This window comes from Aspergillus sclerotioniger (assembly GCF_003184525.1).
Source record: "Aspergillus sclerotioniger CBS 115572 chromosome Unknown BO94scaffold_6, whole genome shotgun sequence".
NCBI lineage: Eukaryota > Fungi > Ascomycota > Eurotiomycetes > Eurotiales > Aspergillaceae > Aspergillus > Aspergillus sclerotioniger.
This window is the reverse complement of record NW_020290996.1, coordinates 231,050-243,656: the sequence shown is the minus strand read 5'-3', so window position 1 is coordinate 243,656 and position 12,607 is coordinate 231,050. Positions and strand designations below refer to the sequence as shown.

Here is a 12,607-nt window from a genome sequence, read left to right as displayed (position 1 = left end):
CCTGCTTTGTGAACAAAGTTAGCATTTTCACCTAGCTGACATTGATCTTAGGAAATGTTATTCGAACGACTCCGGTCAAATCAGAGCGGCCTCTTAGTTTGCGCGTTATTCAGTAGAAGGTCACGATGAAATCCTGGCTTTGGATGATATTTTTGGCGGAGATATTGGATTTAGCCCGGATTTCCAAGTTGCGCGCCTCCTTGCAAGTATACTCCTCTCAACATGGTCAATTATGTATGAATTCTGGAGTGAGGACGTTGCAGGCACACTCGATAACGGACCGTGGGAGGTGGGGAGAAAGGAGAGAAGGTATAGTCTACTTGAAAGTATGCTGTGCTGGAAAATAAATCTTCGTTGCGGAGAATCTGACACAATCTGCTCAGCCCAAGCCCGCTATAGTTGGGCAGTATCAGATCAGCCGACTTGAAACTAACTGCCAGCGACAGCCTGGAGTACAACCCCTAGAGGCTGTTGTATTAATACCACCTCCGCATACCAATAACTGAGCAAGTAAGCAAGTACTGATACGCCAAGGCAGACTGTCATTGGCCCGCTTACCCCATACAGTGAAGTACTACGTATAGGTGAAACATTGTCAATGAGAGCCTTACAAATTGTATACAGAGAGGCATTGAAGTCCATCCACCTCGTCACAAACAATTAAACCATACAGGCTGTAGTACAGTACGCACATAAAATTCTACAAAAATGTAGACAATTTCTGTAGTTCTCCTCTTCCTCTTTGACTTAGCAAAAACCTTTGTCTCCAGCACTTACACACGCGTGCACACAAACATTGTTCGTGCTTGGTCAATATCTCCTGCTATCCAGATGACTACCGAAGTAACAAAGTCCTGTCTTTGCCCTTGCTTCCCTTATTAAGACTTGATGTGTGTCTTAGCAGCAGCGCCGCCGTCGCAACCGCCACTCGAATGCCCTCAGTGAAGCTTCGGTGAATCTGGTGACCGCGGAGGAGCTCGTAAGCCAAGCTTGCTCATTATAATTATCACTTGATATTATGGCACTAATATGTGATACACGTCCTAGGCGTATTGGATCCAACGCATTTTCAAAATAGTAGCCGAGATGAAAGACGATTCAGTCTGGCGTGCTATGGGGGATGAACTTGCTGAAGAGGTTTTGCGCCATCAGAAAGCCCCTGCAGCTGGAAACGTAGAGGACAATGCTGGGGGTAAAGAGGACTGATGCATTGGTTAATTTGTCATTTAATACAATGAAGTTGCTTAATATGTGTATAATAGTTATATATGCAGTATATCCTGCCCGGTACTAAGGTCTCTTATCAACATCGAAATTCAGATCTAAACATGTAGCAGTTGATAGGTAATTCAAAGAAATCTTTACAAATAGATATATATAGTAATTTCTTTCATATGATTTAATGATTCAGTATAGACTAGATATCTTAAAATTCTAGATCTATATTAGAATCTTGACTATACAGTCACTTGTACAGGCTAATTTTCCTTTAGTTCTAATGTGACTGTTGAAGCCCACGTCCTGTAGAATATGGGATTCCTCCTGAGGAAAGTATGTCAGGTAAAAGCTTGGTGCTCAGGCGTCGTGCACCTTCCATATTGATGTCTCCACTAACTTCAATAAAAATACTCAACAGAGATCCTACTTCTGCCGCCATCGTACATCTACCCACAACTACAATCCACAATTCTATCCATACTGTGCATTGCACGCCCGTCGTTCTTTGACTTTACCACTTTATATTCTATCAAAAACATCATCATCCTTGTATTCTTCCCTGGTTATATATTCCATTCTAATCAACCCATCCTACCACCCATCGACAGCACCCCAGCCCTCGTGGCAGGCGCAAATGTTTCCGGACACTCAGGCAGATGCTACTTGGCAAAGTCCAACGCCTCCCAAGGTACCTATATCCCACTTGTTTGCCTCCATTCACGTCACGCTAACATCTCTTTGCTCTAGATGTCCAGGCGCCAAAGACGCAGGGCAAGCTACCAGAAGCGGCAGCTGGAACAATTCAAAAAATGGACACTCACAAAAGCTGTATGCCACGTTTATCCCTCGCCACCAAGGCGGCCACCGCTCGATAATAAACACTAAGTGGAGATAGAGCGATGAGCTACAGGTGATCAATAGCAAGATACGTAACGCGAAGAAAGAGATTCAGCGCTTGGAGGGCCGTAAAAAAGATCTTGTCGCTTATTTCTTCGATGATCAGGGGAGGGTGCGTACCGTGGCTGAAAAGTGTGCGGAAGGATCTGAAGAAACCGATAATACTGTGGATGCTGAGATCGCTGCAAACGGTGATGTCGATCAGACCGATCGGGGTCCACAAGGTAATGGAATAGAGGAAGGCAATTCTCAAGGTGCTGAGACTGTCGAATATTCCTTGCTTCCTCCAGATATCGAGCGAGATTGAGGTTTCTGTTTTCGTATTGACGGTCACGATCAAGATGTTAGTCCTGATAAGACCCGTGGTTAGATAGATAGAAGATAGTTGTTTTGAGTCCTCGGATGTCATCAAGGTTATCATTGCTCTATTAAGTCCCTGATTCTATTCAGCTAATAGTCGTACCATTCTACACAGGCCGCGTGAATATCACAATTTCATGGTATGACGGGTTACTTCGTTCATCCTCATAGTCAATTACTTACTCTCCTCTCTAAACCCTCGTCATCATCACCATAACTGACATGATCTGGGAAAGTGTTCGTCGCACAAGTCACAACACCTCCTACCAAGCCGGAAGATTTGTCTTGTCAAAGAGATAACTACAAGAGCACGCTGTGCAACATGCTCAAAAATTAGCTCACAGATTCCCAAGAGCTCATCCCAAGGTCTGAACGCGCCAAGACAATCGAAGCCGCTCCCAGCCCATCGTCGATGCCGCCTCCACGGAAGGAAGGAATAGGACCTGTTAATGGCAAATAATGCCATGTCTGATCATGTCCCGTGAGTACTCCACTTGCGAGCAAAAATAGAATTTTTCCAAAAATGAAATTTGAGCTCCGATAGGGGGAATCGAACCCCCGGCTGCCGTGTGAGAGACGGCGATGTTAGCCACTACACCATATCGGATTATGGGGATTTTGTTTGTGGGTTTTATATATATAAGGCTAAAATTTAACCGTATACAAGCCATGATTTAACCACATCCTTCGAGCTCTTCTAGACACATTCATCTGAGGAGGGCTTGGTATCTCAACCTTTCAAACAATCGAAGGTCGTCCCGGCTGTATCCGACCCAGAATAAGCTTTGATCACATACCGATAAAGATTTTCTTATCAGGATAGATACACGCCTCGCTTCGAATGACCGACCAGTAACTTAGCTTCGCTGGCAACGCTTTCCATCGATCTTCATATTTGCCTTGCTTGGGCCACATCTGAACAATTAAAGGGGAGCATAGTATTGAAGTATACACCAATGACTGTCACTACATGTATCCGACAATAGGGACAGAACCATAAGCTTTCGGGCGGAGAACGCAGTTTACATTGCTGCCCTCACATATTTATTCAACGAAGCTATAGAGTGAACATCTACCACTGGAGCTTATGTCTTACCCCACGGTCGGGCCGTGTCTCCGCTGGTGGAGCTTTGGGGATATGCTCCGAGTCCGATCAATCCGAGGGGACACACAGCCTATAGGGGAACTGAACCCAGCTCGGCGGGGAAGACGGAATGCCCGTCCGTGAGGGGTCACTACGCGCAGCCTGACTCTCCATGCATCAACAAGGAAGAAGCAGCCCCGCTTGATGTGGGGTTATGAAGTCCTGGAGACCTATACTGTCTTCCTCCTCTTTCCTTGAGATCAATCTCTGCTGCTGAAAAATTCACCCTTTCATCTGATTTTTCCATCAACCCCTCAGTGCCTCTTCCACCATGAGTATGGGAAGTGACTGCAACGTCCACGGCCTCGAGTTTCGCGAAGCCAAACCCTCCCAAGGCGACCCCTCACGCCCCGTCTCAGAGCTCTTTCGTCTTGACAATCGGACCATCATAAGTGAGAATCCCTGTTTCACTCCTAACTTAACGTCTGCTAACTACAGATCGCGAATACAGTCACCGGAGCTACTGGTTTTCTAGGAACAACACTCGCAATCGCCATCCTCGAAAGCGGCGGCGATGTCGTCTGCCTCGACCTTGCTTCCGAACCGACCGCTTCGAACTGGAGTGAGTCTCATACTCGTAATCAATGAAGCAGCCATAATAACCTCAAACCTCGATCACAGACGAAGTTCAAGCCACCGCTACCAAATACTCAGGCCAACTGACCTACTACCCCCTCGACGTGACGGACGAAACAGCAGTCGAAAAAACCTTCGCCCACTTCATCCCTACCCTAAGATACCCCCTCAAAGGCCTGGTCGCCTGCGCCGGTCTATCTCGGAATGGTCCCGCTACTGAATTTCCCGTATCAACATTCCGTCGTGTTCTAGATATCAATGTCACCGGGACGTTCCTCATAGCTCAGGCAACTGCTCGGGAGATGATGAAGACAAATACCACGGGTAGTATGGTCTTTGTGGCTAGTATGAGTGGGTATGTGTCGAATAAGGTCAGTCCTGATACCCATGAACTATGTCTGTCCAGTAACTGCTAATACTTCACATCAGGGCGTCGACACCGCCGGATACAACGCCAGTAAAGCCGCTGTTCACCAACTGACGCGCTCTCTAGCTGCAGAATGGGGCTCCCGTCTTGGAATGCCTCTAATTAGGGTGAATTCACTCTCCCCGGGATACATCCGTACCGCAGCGACGGCCGAAGCGCTCCAGAAACCCGGTATGGAGAGCCAGTGGATAGGAGATAACATGCTGTTTCGGTTAAGTACGGCGGATGAGTTCCGAGCACCAGTGCTGTTTATGCTTGGTGATGGAAGTAGCTTTATGACGGGGGCGGATCTGCGGGTTGATGGTGGGCATTGTTCGTGGTAGGGCTTCGGTGGCGTTTGCCAAAGCCCTATGAAGGCGACGAAGTGCGTAGGAACGGAATGAATTATCTAGCCAGTGGTGACGCAAACCTGGTATAGATACAATCCAGGGTGTAGCTAAAGATGAGATGAAAACTGCAGGCGCCTAGCATTTGTCTGAGAAAATGAGAGTATGAAAATCAACAGAATCACCAGTTAGACTTCTAATGAGGAAAATATAAACCATCAGAGCATGATAATACTCAATTTAATTATATTGTTACAGTTTCCGAGCATTCCAGAAGTCCCTCAAAAATCTTTTGGGACTACAACAGACAGAGAGAAAACACCTCCCTTATCCCAGAAGAATAGAAAATATAACTTCCAATCAAAGAGTATGCCCACGCAATTCCCACATCTCCATAAACACTGTCAGTGGCCGACTCATCCCCCCAATTCAGTCCTAATTCGATAATAGTCAGCCAACCCTAACCCATAGAATCCCCTCCTCGATGTCATTTGCAATCCTCGCTTTCACATCCCTGTCTATGCAAATCAGCCCAAATAAATCCTAAAGTATGCCACTTGATCTCCCATTAACCACCCAGATATATTCTTTACGAACATCTGGCTGTATTTTCTTCGTCCGCCCTAATGCCCCTCCTGCACACAGTTGTTCCAGGGCTCAACCCAGTATATCTGACTGCAGCCATCCTTTCCAGTTCTGAGGACTGGTTTAGTTTAGCGTGTTTGGAAACCCCATTTATCTTTTTTGATAATAGTGCAATATATTAACCCCCGGGCTGTATCTTGCATGTGCCAGGGGTAGGAGTAGGTGTAAGATGGCTTTCTTGTTGATGGAATAGGTTTTTTGTTAAGGAAGCAGGTTTAACCTTTTTATGTTTATATAGTGAGTTGGTTTCTGTTGTGTGGATAGGGTAGTTGAGAAGGTGTAGTTGAGGAGTCTAGATAGGATATTGTATATTAGTATTTACCTTATTAGTTTTTTAGTAATAGCAATAAGTGGATGTAAGCGATGATAATGATATTAAAATTGACTTACCAATCATTCAATAACCATGTCCATTCAGCCCACCCACCCAACCCCCCGATTGGGGGAGGTTATACTCACCTTATAACCAATCACTTCGATCAACTAAATAGAATATGAGCAGACATTGCACACACATATGCAATACATCCGAACCAAATAAAGTAACCCGTGTATCCACAGACGCTGTATCCAGAATCCATTATGATATTGCAAATGTCACGGGCGATTTGCCCTAAATTATAGTCTGTGATCGAGAAACCTCTGTCTGAGATGCACCGACTTGGAAATAGATCTCAAATTTGGTATAGATTTGTTTTGGTTGAGTGTATAGCTCCCCCACCCAGCCAGACGGCAGTAGTAGACCATGAACCTCTCTTTTTGGGGAGTCTCGTTTGATGTTATTTGGTCTGATTTAATTTATGACGTTTTATGTAAATTAGATACGGCAGGCTTTTCTGCTTAGAGTATTGGATCAAGTGCCGCGGTAATGAGGAGTGTGGCTTATCGCTTAGGCATATGGCTCGAAAGGACTCCCATATTGTATATTTGAGTCAATTTCAAGATTTGGTTGAGTAGGATGGATTCTGTAGCTGTAGGTATCATCTGGGTTCCTGCATGTTGTAGAAATCTGTCAGCAGGTTGAGTTCTGCATTAGGTATGGTATTCAGCCAGAGACTATAGAGTCTATCGACCCAAGAGGATTGTTTGGAGGGAAAAGAAGATAAGGCCAAAAGTGGGAGAAAAGGGATTTATATAAGGAAGAAAATATATCATTCATTATTGTAGATGATAGAAAGTGATGAATTCAGTGACTTAGGGTATGGCCATTCCCTGGCGTGAGGGAGTGATGTATGTATCTTCACGGCCGTATATCGGGTCGACATGGGACATGGGATAGGGTATTGGTTGTACCGTTATTGTAATCTATCTAATCAAGTTAATTTCCACTGTGTTGTATTCAATTATAAGCCCTGCTAACATGGTTGGTGGGCTTGGCTGCTCGCTGTCATCCATAGATCAGGTATCGTTTCCGGGACATCCGATGTGTTACCGGAACATCTATGGATGGGAAATCACACCCGTTTGAGTAAATTTCCATGTAGTTTGTCAAGCGCGCTTGCCTGTTCATGATCGGATAGCAATTTCAATTTCTCAAAGCTCTCAGGCCCCGAAGCCCTTTAGAGTGGCAAGACACCCGGGACTGCCGTACACCTCTCACAACGAGAGCTTAGATAAGACAAAGAAAACCACTTAATCATCTAGAAGGATCGAGGCGCACGAATGAGAGCACCTCTCGGCCCAGGTAGGATACCACCGGAGCAGGAATGGCAACCCTACAGGACCCTGAGTCCACCTGCGAGCCGGCAGAAGACACCCACCCACCCACCAACCCACTCAACCCACCTTCTTCTACAATAAAGTACATCTCAGCGCACCGAAATCACCTCCCGGGAATAAGTACTACATCGGTACCCACGAGGCAGCCGTCCGCGGCCTATCACCTACACCTCACCCACGGCCACCGAACGATGATTGGAGATTGGCACGGTGGTCGCCACCCGGGAGGGAACAACTGATCGGATCCAAGACTAGCAGGCAGGTATTCTCGGTTCATCTTCCCGCTGTGATGTACCCGGGGTGTATAGTCGATATCTGGCTGCCTAATGAGTGGGCCTGGGTCATGGCCGCTGGGCGCTCTGTTTGGAGGATGACCTGCTGTAAGGGTTCGGGGAGGGCTGGACTTAAAATATAAGCTTATTTGGACGTCGTTGATGCTGGATACTGGCATCTGAGACTTTATCACGATGAAGATGCTTGGGGGATTTTCTGTGCGGTGGTGAGGGTTACGGGAGAGTGCGGATGTTGTTAGTGATAGGTGTGGTCACGTGTTCGGTCGTTTTTAAGGGCTCCATAGGGTTTCCCCTGCATTGTTTTTTCTTAGTTGGAAAAGCGATTTTCGGGTTGAGAAGGAATGCGATTGCGGGCGAAAATTCGTCGGAGACCTGCACCCTCCAGGATTGTTGTTGGGATGACTGCCGTGATGAGGATAGAGTCGGAGTCCGGGCGGAGCAAAGTGGGGACTGTCATGATAGTGCGAAAAAATCCAGGGTCGTGAAAAAGGCGCATGATATTCAGTGATAATCCCGTCCCTTCGGGTGTCACACGTAGTATCGAAGCGAGCGACGATCCATGGCCGCATGTCGGCGAGGACAAAGAAAGGGTCGGACCACCAGATGCACCTGCACGAGCAGGGATGGCGGGTGCTCTGGCCAGGCCCGACCAGCCACGTCATTTCCAATTTGGCCTACACGCGTACGAGCAATCAATCCAGCCTTACTACTTACTCTACTATCTGCGACCGTCAATCCATGCTCCATGAGGTAAATACGACGAGATGTCTCCCCGGACGGGTGGCAGAAACCCCTCCGCATCCAACGGTGGATGACCTCGTGATCGTCGTGATCGTGCAGTGGCCTCACATTATTTCCATGGCTGATGACGACTGAGGCGGATGGTGATAAGATCCACACAGTAGACACTAGACACAGATGTGGTTCCCGCAAATCCGACCTGAGACCCTAGAATTTGCTGGAAGAGTAAAAGAATGGAACGGGCACCGCTTACCAAGACATCTGGTCTCACTTTCTACAGACTAGATACAGAGCAACGGAGATGAGCCGGAGGAGATACGGAAGACGGAAGACCAGCGGATTAAGACGATGAACGGAAATACGGGTACTGGTACGGGGTGGGGCGGATACTCGGCTTCAAAGTCCGAGTCGCGGTGAATTGCGCGGTGAATTGCCTGATCCAGCCACTCATCCCCGTCAGAGCCGCTCCTCCTGCGAAAATTTTGCACTCCGCTCCGGAACCATAAGCACAAACGCTCGAAGCAGAGGGAAATCCAGATTCTCTTGGGTAATACGCTGTGAACACTGAACCAGAAATCGGAACGTCCATGGCTCCGAATCTCTAACGCTGGCCTCAAGTTTCAACAGCCAGGCCGCAGCATCCCTATAGGGCGAGGCCACCAAGATGAGGCATCATCAAAAATCAAAGTCTTGCTCATAAACCTCGTATGAAGGTCTTTGAAGTCATAAATCGCAGGGGTCCGGCTTCGGGAGAGTTGCTCATGAAAGCAAGCAACCACCATGAAAGTAAGCCTTAACTGCCAAGGCCGTGCTCATTTGGCACGGCGGATGCCCATTGATCAGCTCATGCGTGGGATCACTGGGATGGACCAGTTGCATCCCATTACGCACTGGAGACGGCTTGGCGCACCAGGAACAAATAGACCAACTTAGAGCTGATGGCCCTGGAGTCTGCCGTCAGCAAGCACCCTAGATGGGTCACGACACTAGTCAGTAGTGTACCCTGAGAAGTGGGCTTCTATCCAGCTGCACAGCACTAGCTCCGGCGCTAGCAACTTCCTTGACCATCCCATCCTTCAATGGTGACCACCACTATCACCGTCCAAAGCCCGTTATATCCAGGTAGGGTGGTTGGCCTGAAGCACGTACGAAGGGTCGCTGGCAATCAATGGTCAATGGTGGACAATTGTCCGAATTGCATCCCAGTGGCATGAAGTAGCCCCGGTGATCAGAGGGGAAGAAGAGGCCCGTGTTATGGCCGGCAGTCCCTTGACTCATCCCAGGATTGATAACTAACTAGCAGCTAATGTCGTAGCAGTAGCTTACCCCCAACCAACAGGGGGGTCCGATTCCTGTGAGGAGATACTCCGTGCTAATCATCGGAGTGCTGGCCGTTGCTCACCAACAACAAATCCCAAACAACGGAGCCAGAGCCAGAGCCACCAGCGCGCATCGCCCATGATTCTCCAATCTCCATCCTCCGGTTCGTCGCTGCCGTCTCTTCCCGTGCTGCTCTGGACCTGCCACTTCCGACTCTTCCGATGCTTTCCAGATCCGGTGACAAGAGTAATCCACTGTGGCCATCGCTAACTTCCCATGGCAGGTCATACGGCAAATCAATCGATATTATTAAGACCCCCCCCCGACGGCGCCGCCCTGCGCCGTTGCAGAGGGACTGACTGTTACAGGAAGGAGGAGCCAGAAAAAAAAATTTCCCTTCGTTGCAGTGCTTATAAATTAACCTAGCCCCGCCTTTTATTCCATCGAGGGAGAAAAAAAAAAAGGGACATATCGCATTGCGACTGGCGCATGGCACTTTCTGGACAACAAAATAATCGCTGTCTCTAGTCTCCCACTGTCTCATCACCCTCCCCCAATACCTCACTTTTACCCTCGCACCGTTGTCGCTGCCTCCAGTTGTTGATTGTTGCTGTCGCTGCTGCTATCAACTCCACTCTTAACCTTCTAGCTGGAGAATGGAAACTCAAACAAACGTCTTGGCGTCGCGCCAGTCCGGGCGGAGCTCCGAGAGTAGCTCTCTGGACGTCGTTGAGAAGCAGAAGCTTGCCAACAAGGAGTTTCCTTCAACCCTTCCGGACTTGGACAAATCGGCATCGCCAAAGCGATGGAAGACCTTCTGGAAGGCATTCCGGTATTTGCGCAATCTGACGCCCAAGCAGGTCGATGACTTCATGGCATCCTACGTCATCTACAACCTGGATTGGTCGGACGAGAAACAAATGGTTGAGACGCTGGGACCGGACTATCAGGCGAAGGTGGGCGACTGCCTCAAGGCGTACTATGGTGTTCTCAACCACCTGTGCGCGCTGGGGGATGTGGAGAAGATGTACATCCCCCCGTTCATGAGCAAGAAGGCGACCGTGCTGGAGAATCAGTTGTTGTACGAGGAATCGATTGCGCAGGACATCGGCCTCACCGCCGGCGATCACGTGTTGGATCTCGGTTGCGGTCGCGGAAGAGTCGCCGCGCACATGACGCAATACACCGGCGCACATGTCACGGGACTCAACATCGACCCCAACCAGATCGCCCAGGCCCGTTCCTACAACGAGAAGCTCGGCTTCTCCAACAACTCCTTTGTCGTCCAAGATTTCAACACCCTGCCTCTGCCCTTCGAAGATGCCAGCTTTGACGCCTTCTACCAGATCCAGGCCCTTAGTCTGTGCAAGGATCTCCCCACTCTTTTCCGAGAAATCTACCGCGTCGTTAAGCCCGGTGCCAAGATATCCCTCCTTGATTGGGCTAGCCTGCCCGACTACGATCCGAGCAACCCCGAGCACGCCGAGCTCATGAGTCGCGTCAAGCCTCTCATCGGTGCCGTGGGCACCCCCACCCCCGAGAGCCTCGAGAAGGCCCTGACCGAGGCCGGCTTTACCGTGGTCCGCTCGGATAACGCCAGTGTCGGAGGCTTGCAAGCGCCTTTAATCGACAAGGTCGACTTTTACTTCCGCTCCATGCGCCAGGTCATTCTGGGGCTCGTCAAGACCCACGTGTTGCCCCGCCACTTCAAGACCCTGATCAACCGCCTATGTCTCGACGGCGAGGCCTTTATTAAGATGGACACCATGCGACTTGTGACGACGAGTTACCGCATTATCGCTCAGAAGCCCCTTCAATAAACGTGCGCTGGAGGACAGGACTGGGAATTGGGCATTGACTGCATAACGGGGACCATCCACGCGAGGGGAATAATACCTCGCGGTTACTTTTGCTTGTGGATTGCGGCAAGTTCACGACTGGTAGCTGGATGATACTTTACACCAGTACGACAATCGCGACGGCACTTGATATATATAGCACGTTGCCTCCGGTGATACCGATGGTATGGGCATCTCACTCAACTTTGGCACATAAGTTGTCGCGTCTTCTGGTTGCTACATTTCCCAGTCCTGTGACCATGGCGTGTTTCTGTCGATAAAGTGAGTGTCTGCCATGTTCCAAACGTCGCGCGCTGGTCGCCACATGAAGCGTTTATTCTCCGATGATACCGCAGGATTTCTGACATGGTTTTGAAGATATTCTTCTTCCCGGATCGCATATATATACCCTAATTTATAGCGGCTTTGCGGATCATGCCCGTTCTACGACCCGTGGCGCAGCGCCCTGCCGACAGCTGTTCGCTCGCTTCGCCTTGCTCGGTCGAGTGCATAGATCCTGTGTTGTTTTGTCAAGCTTTGCGAAGCCTAGCCGGTGTTTTGGTGTTTCACACATGGTTTTATTTCTTTCTGATCTGAGGATACCCCATGGAGATAGGGATGTCCGTATAGAAGTACATAGACTAATAATACCTTTTCGTTCTGGATGCGTGTACGTGGTGTGAACACAGTTATGTACACAGTAACATCTTACGTAAGGCCACCCGCGTAAATGCGATCCGCATCACATGATCATGATCTCCATGCAAACAGCAAACAGCAAAACACCACCACCTTGTGCCTCTTCAAGCAGGCATTGACTTGATCAGCGCAAAGCCTACCTACAGGTAGTTGTTCCACTGCCGACTGATGCACCCGCGTCAATTACCGACTGATCGAAGACACTGGTCTTATTGCTCCCACACCATGACTCGGGGTATCCACCAGCAGTTACCCGCCAGGACAGGCGGGTACCTATCCACAGCACGAGTTCCTCGAGGCGGCCGTATAATAGGTGGGTCAATATCGGGGAAGCGTCTCTGTACACCATCTCAAAGCACTGACACCATCCTAAAAGCCCATCTCGAACCATCCATATAACCACG

The 12,607-nt window shown here is 48.9% G+C and overlaps 3 protein-coding genes and 1 non-coding gene across 4 annotated transcripts; 3 read left to right on the top strand and 1 right to left on the bottom strand.

The window, feature by feature from the left end:
- Positions 1 to 1,530: 1,530 nt before the first annotated feature.
- Positions 1,531 to 2,422, top strand: BO94DRAFT_543663 (uncharacterized protein; the record flags this gene model as incomplete). Its single annotated transcript, XM_025613147.1, has 3 exons — positions 1,531 to 1,551; positions 1,637 to 2,046; positions 2,140 to 2,422. 3 exons carry the CDS (start codon positions 1,531 to 1,533, stop codon positions 2,420 to 2,422), a joined length of 714 nt encoding a protein of 237 aa, XP_025470206.1.
- A 588-nt stretch (positions 2,423 to 3,010) lies between these two features.
- On the bottom strand, positions 3,011 to 3,082 carry BO94DRAFT_t90. Its single transcript has one exon. It is a non-coding gene; the product is annotated as a tRNA-Glu (tRNA).
- Positions 3,083 to 3,740: 658 nt separating this feature from the next.
- On the top strand, positions 3,741 to 4,945 carry BO94DRAFT_621839 (oxidoreductase; the record flags this gene model as incomplete). Its single annotated transcript, XM_025617024.1, has 4 exons — positions 3,741 to 4,011; positions 4,071 to 4,181; positions 4,241 to 4,566; positions 4,625 to 4,945. The coding sequence occupies exons 1-4, from the start codon at positions 3,891 to 3,893 to the stop codon at positions 4,943 to 4,945; spliced, it is 879 nt and encodes a 292-aa protein (XP_025470205.1). The 5' UTR covers positions 3,741 to 3,890.
- A 5,377-nt stretch (positions 4,946 to 10,322) lies between these two features.
- On the top strand, positions 10,323 to 11,486 carry BO94DRAFT_459406 (class I SAM-dependent methyltransferase; the record flags this gene model as incomplete). Its single annotated transcript, XM_025607840.1, has 1 exon — positions 10,323 to 11,486. The coding sequence occupies one exon, from the start codon at positions 10,323 to 10,325 to the stop codon at positions 11,484 to 11,486; it is 1,164 nt and encodes a 387-aa protein (XP_025470204.1).
- Positions 11,487 to 12,607: the final 1,121 nt, after the last annotated feature.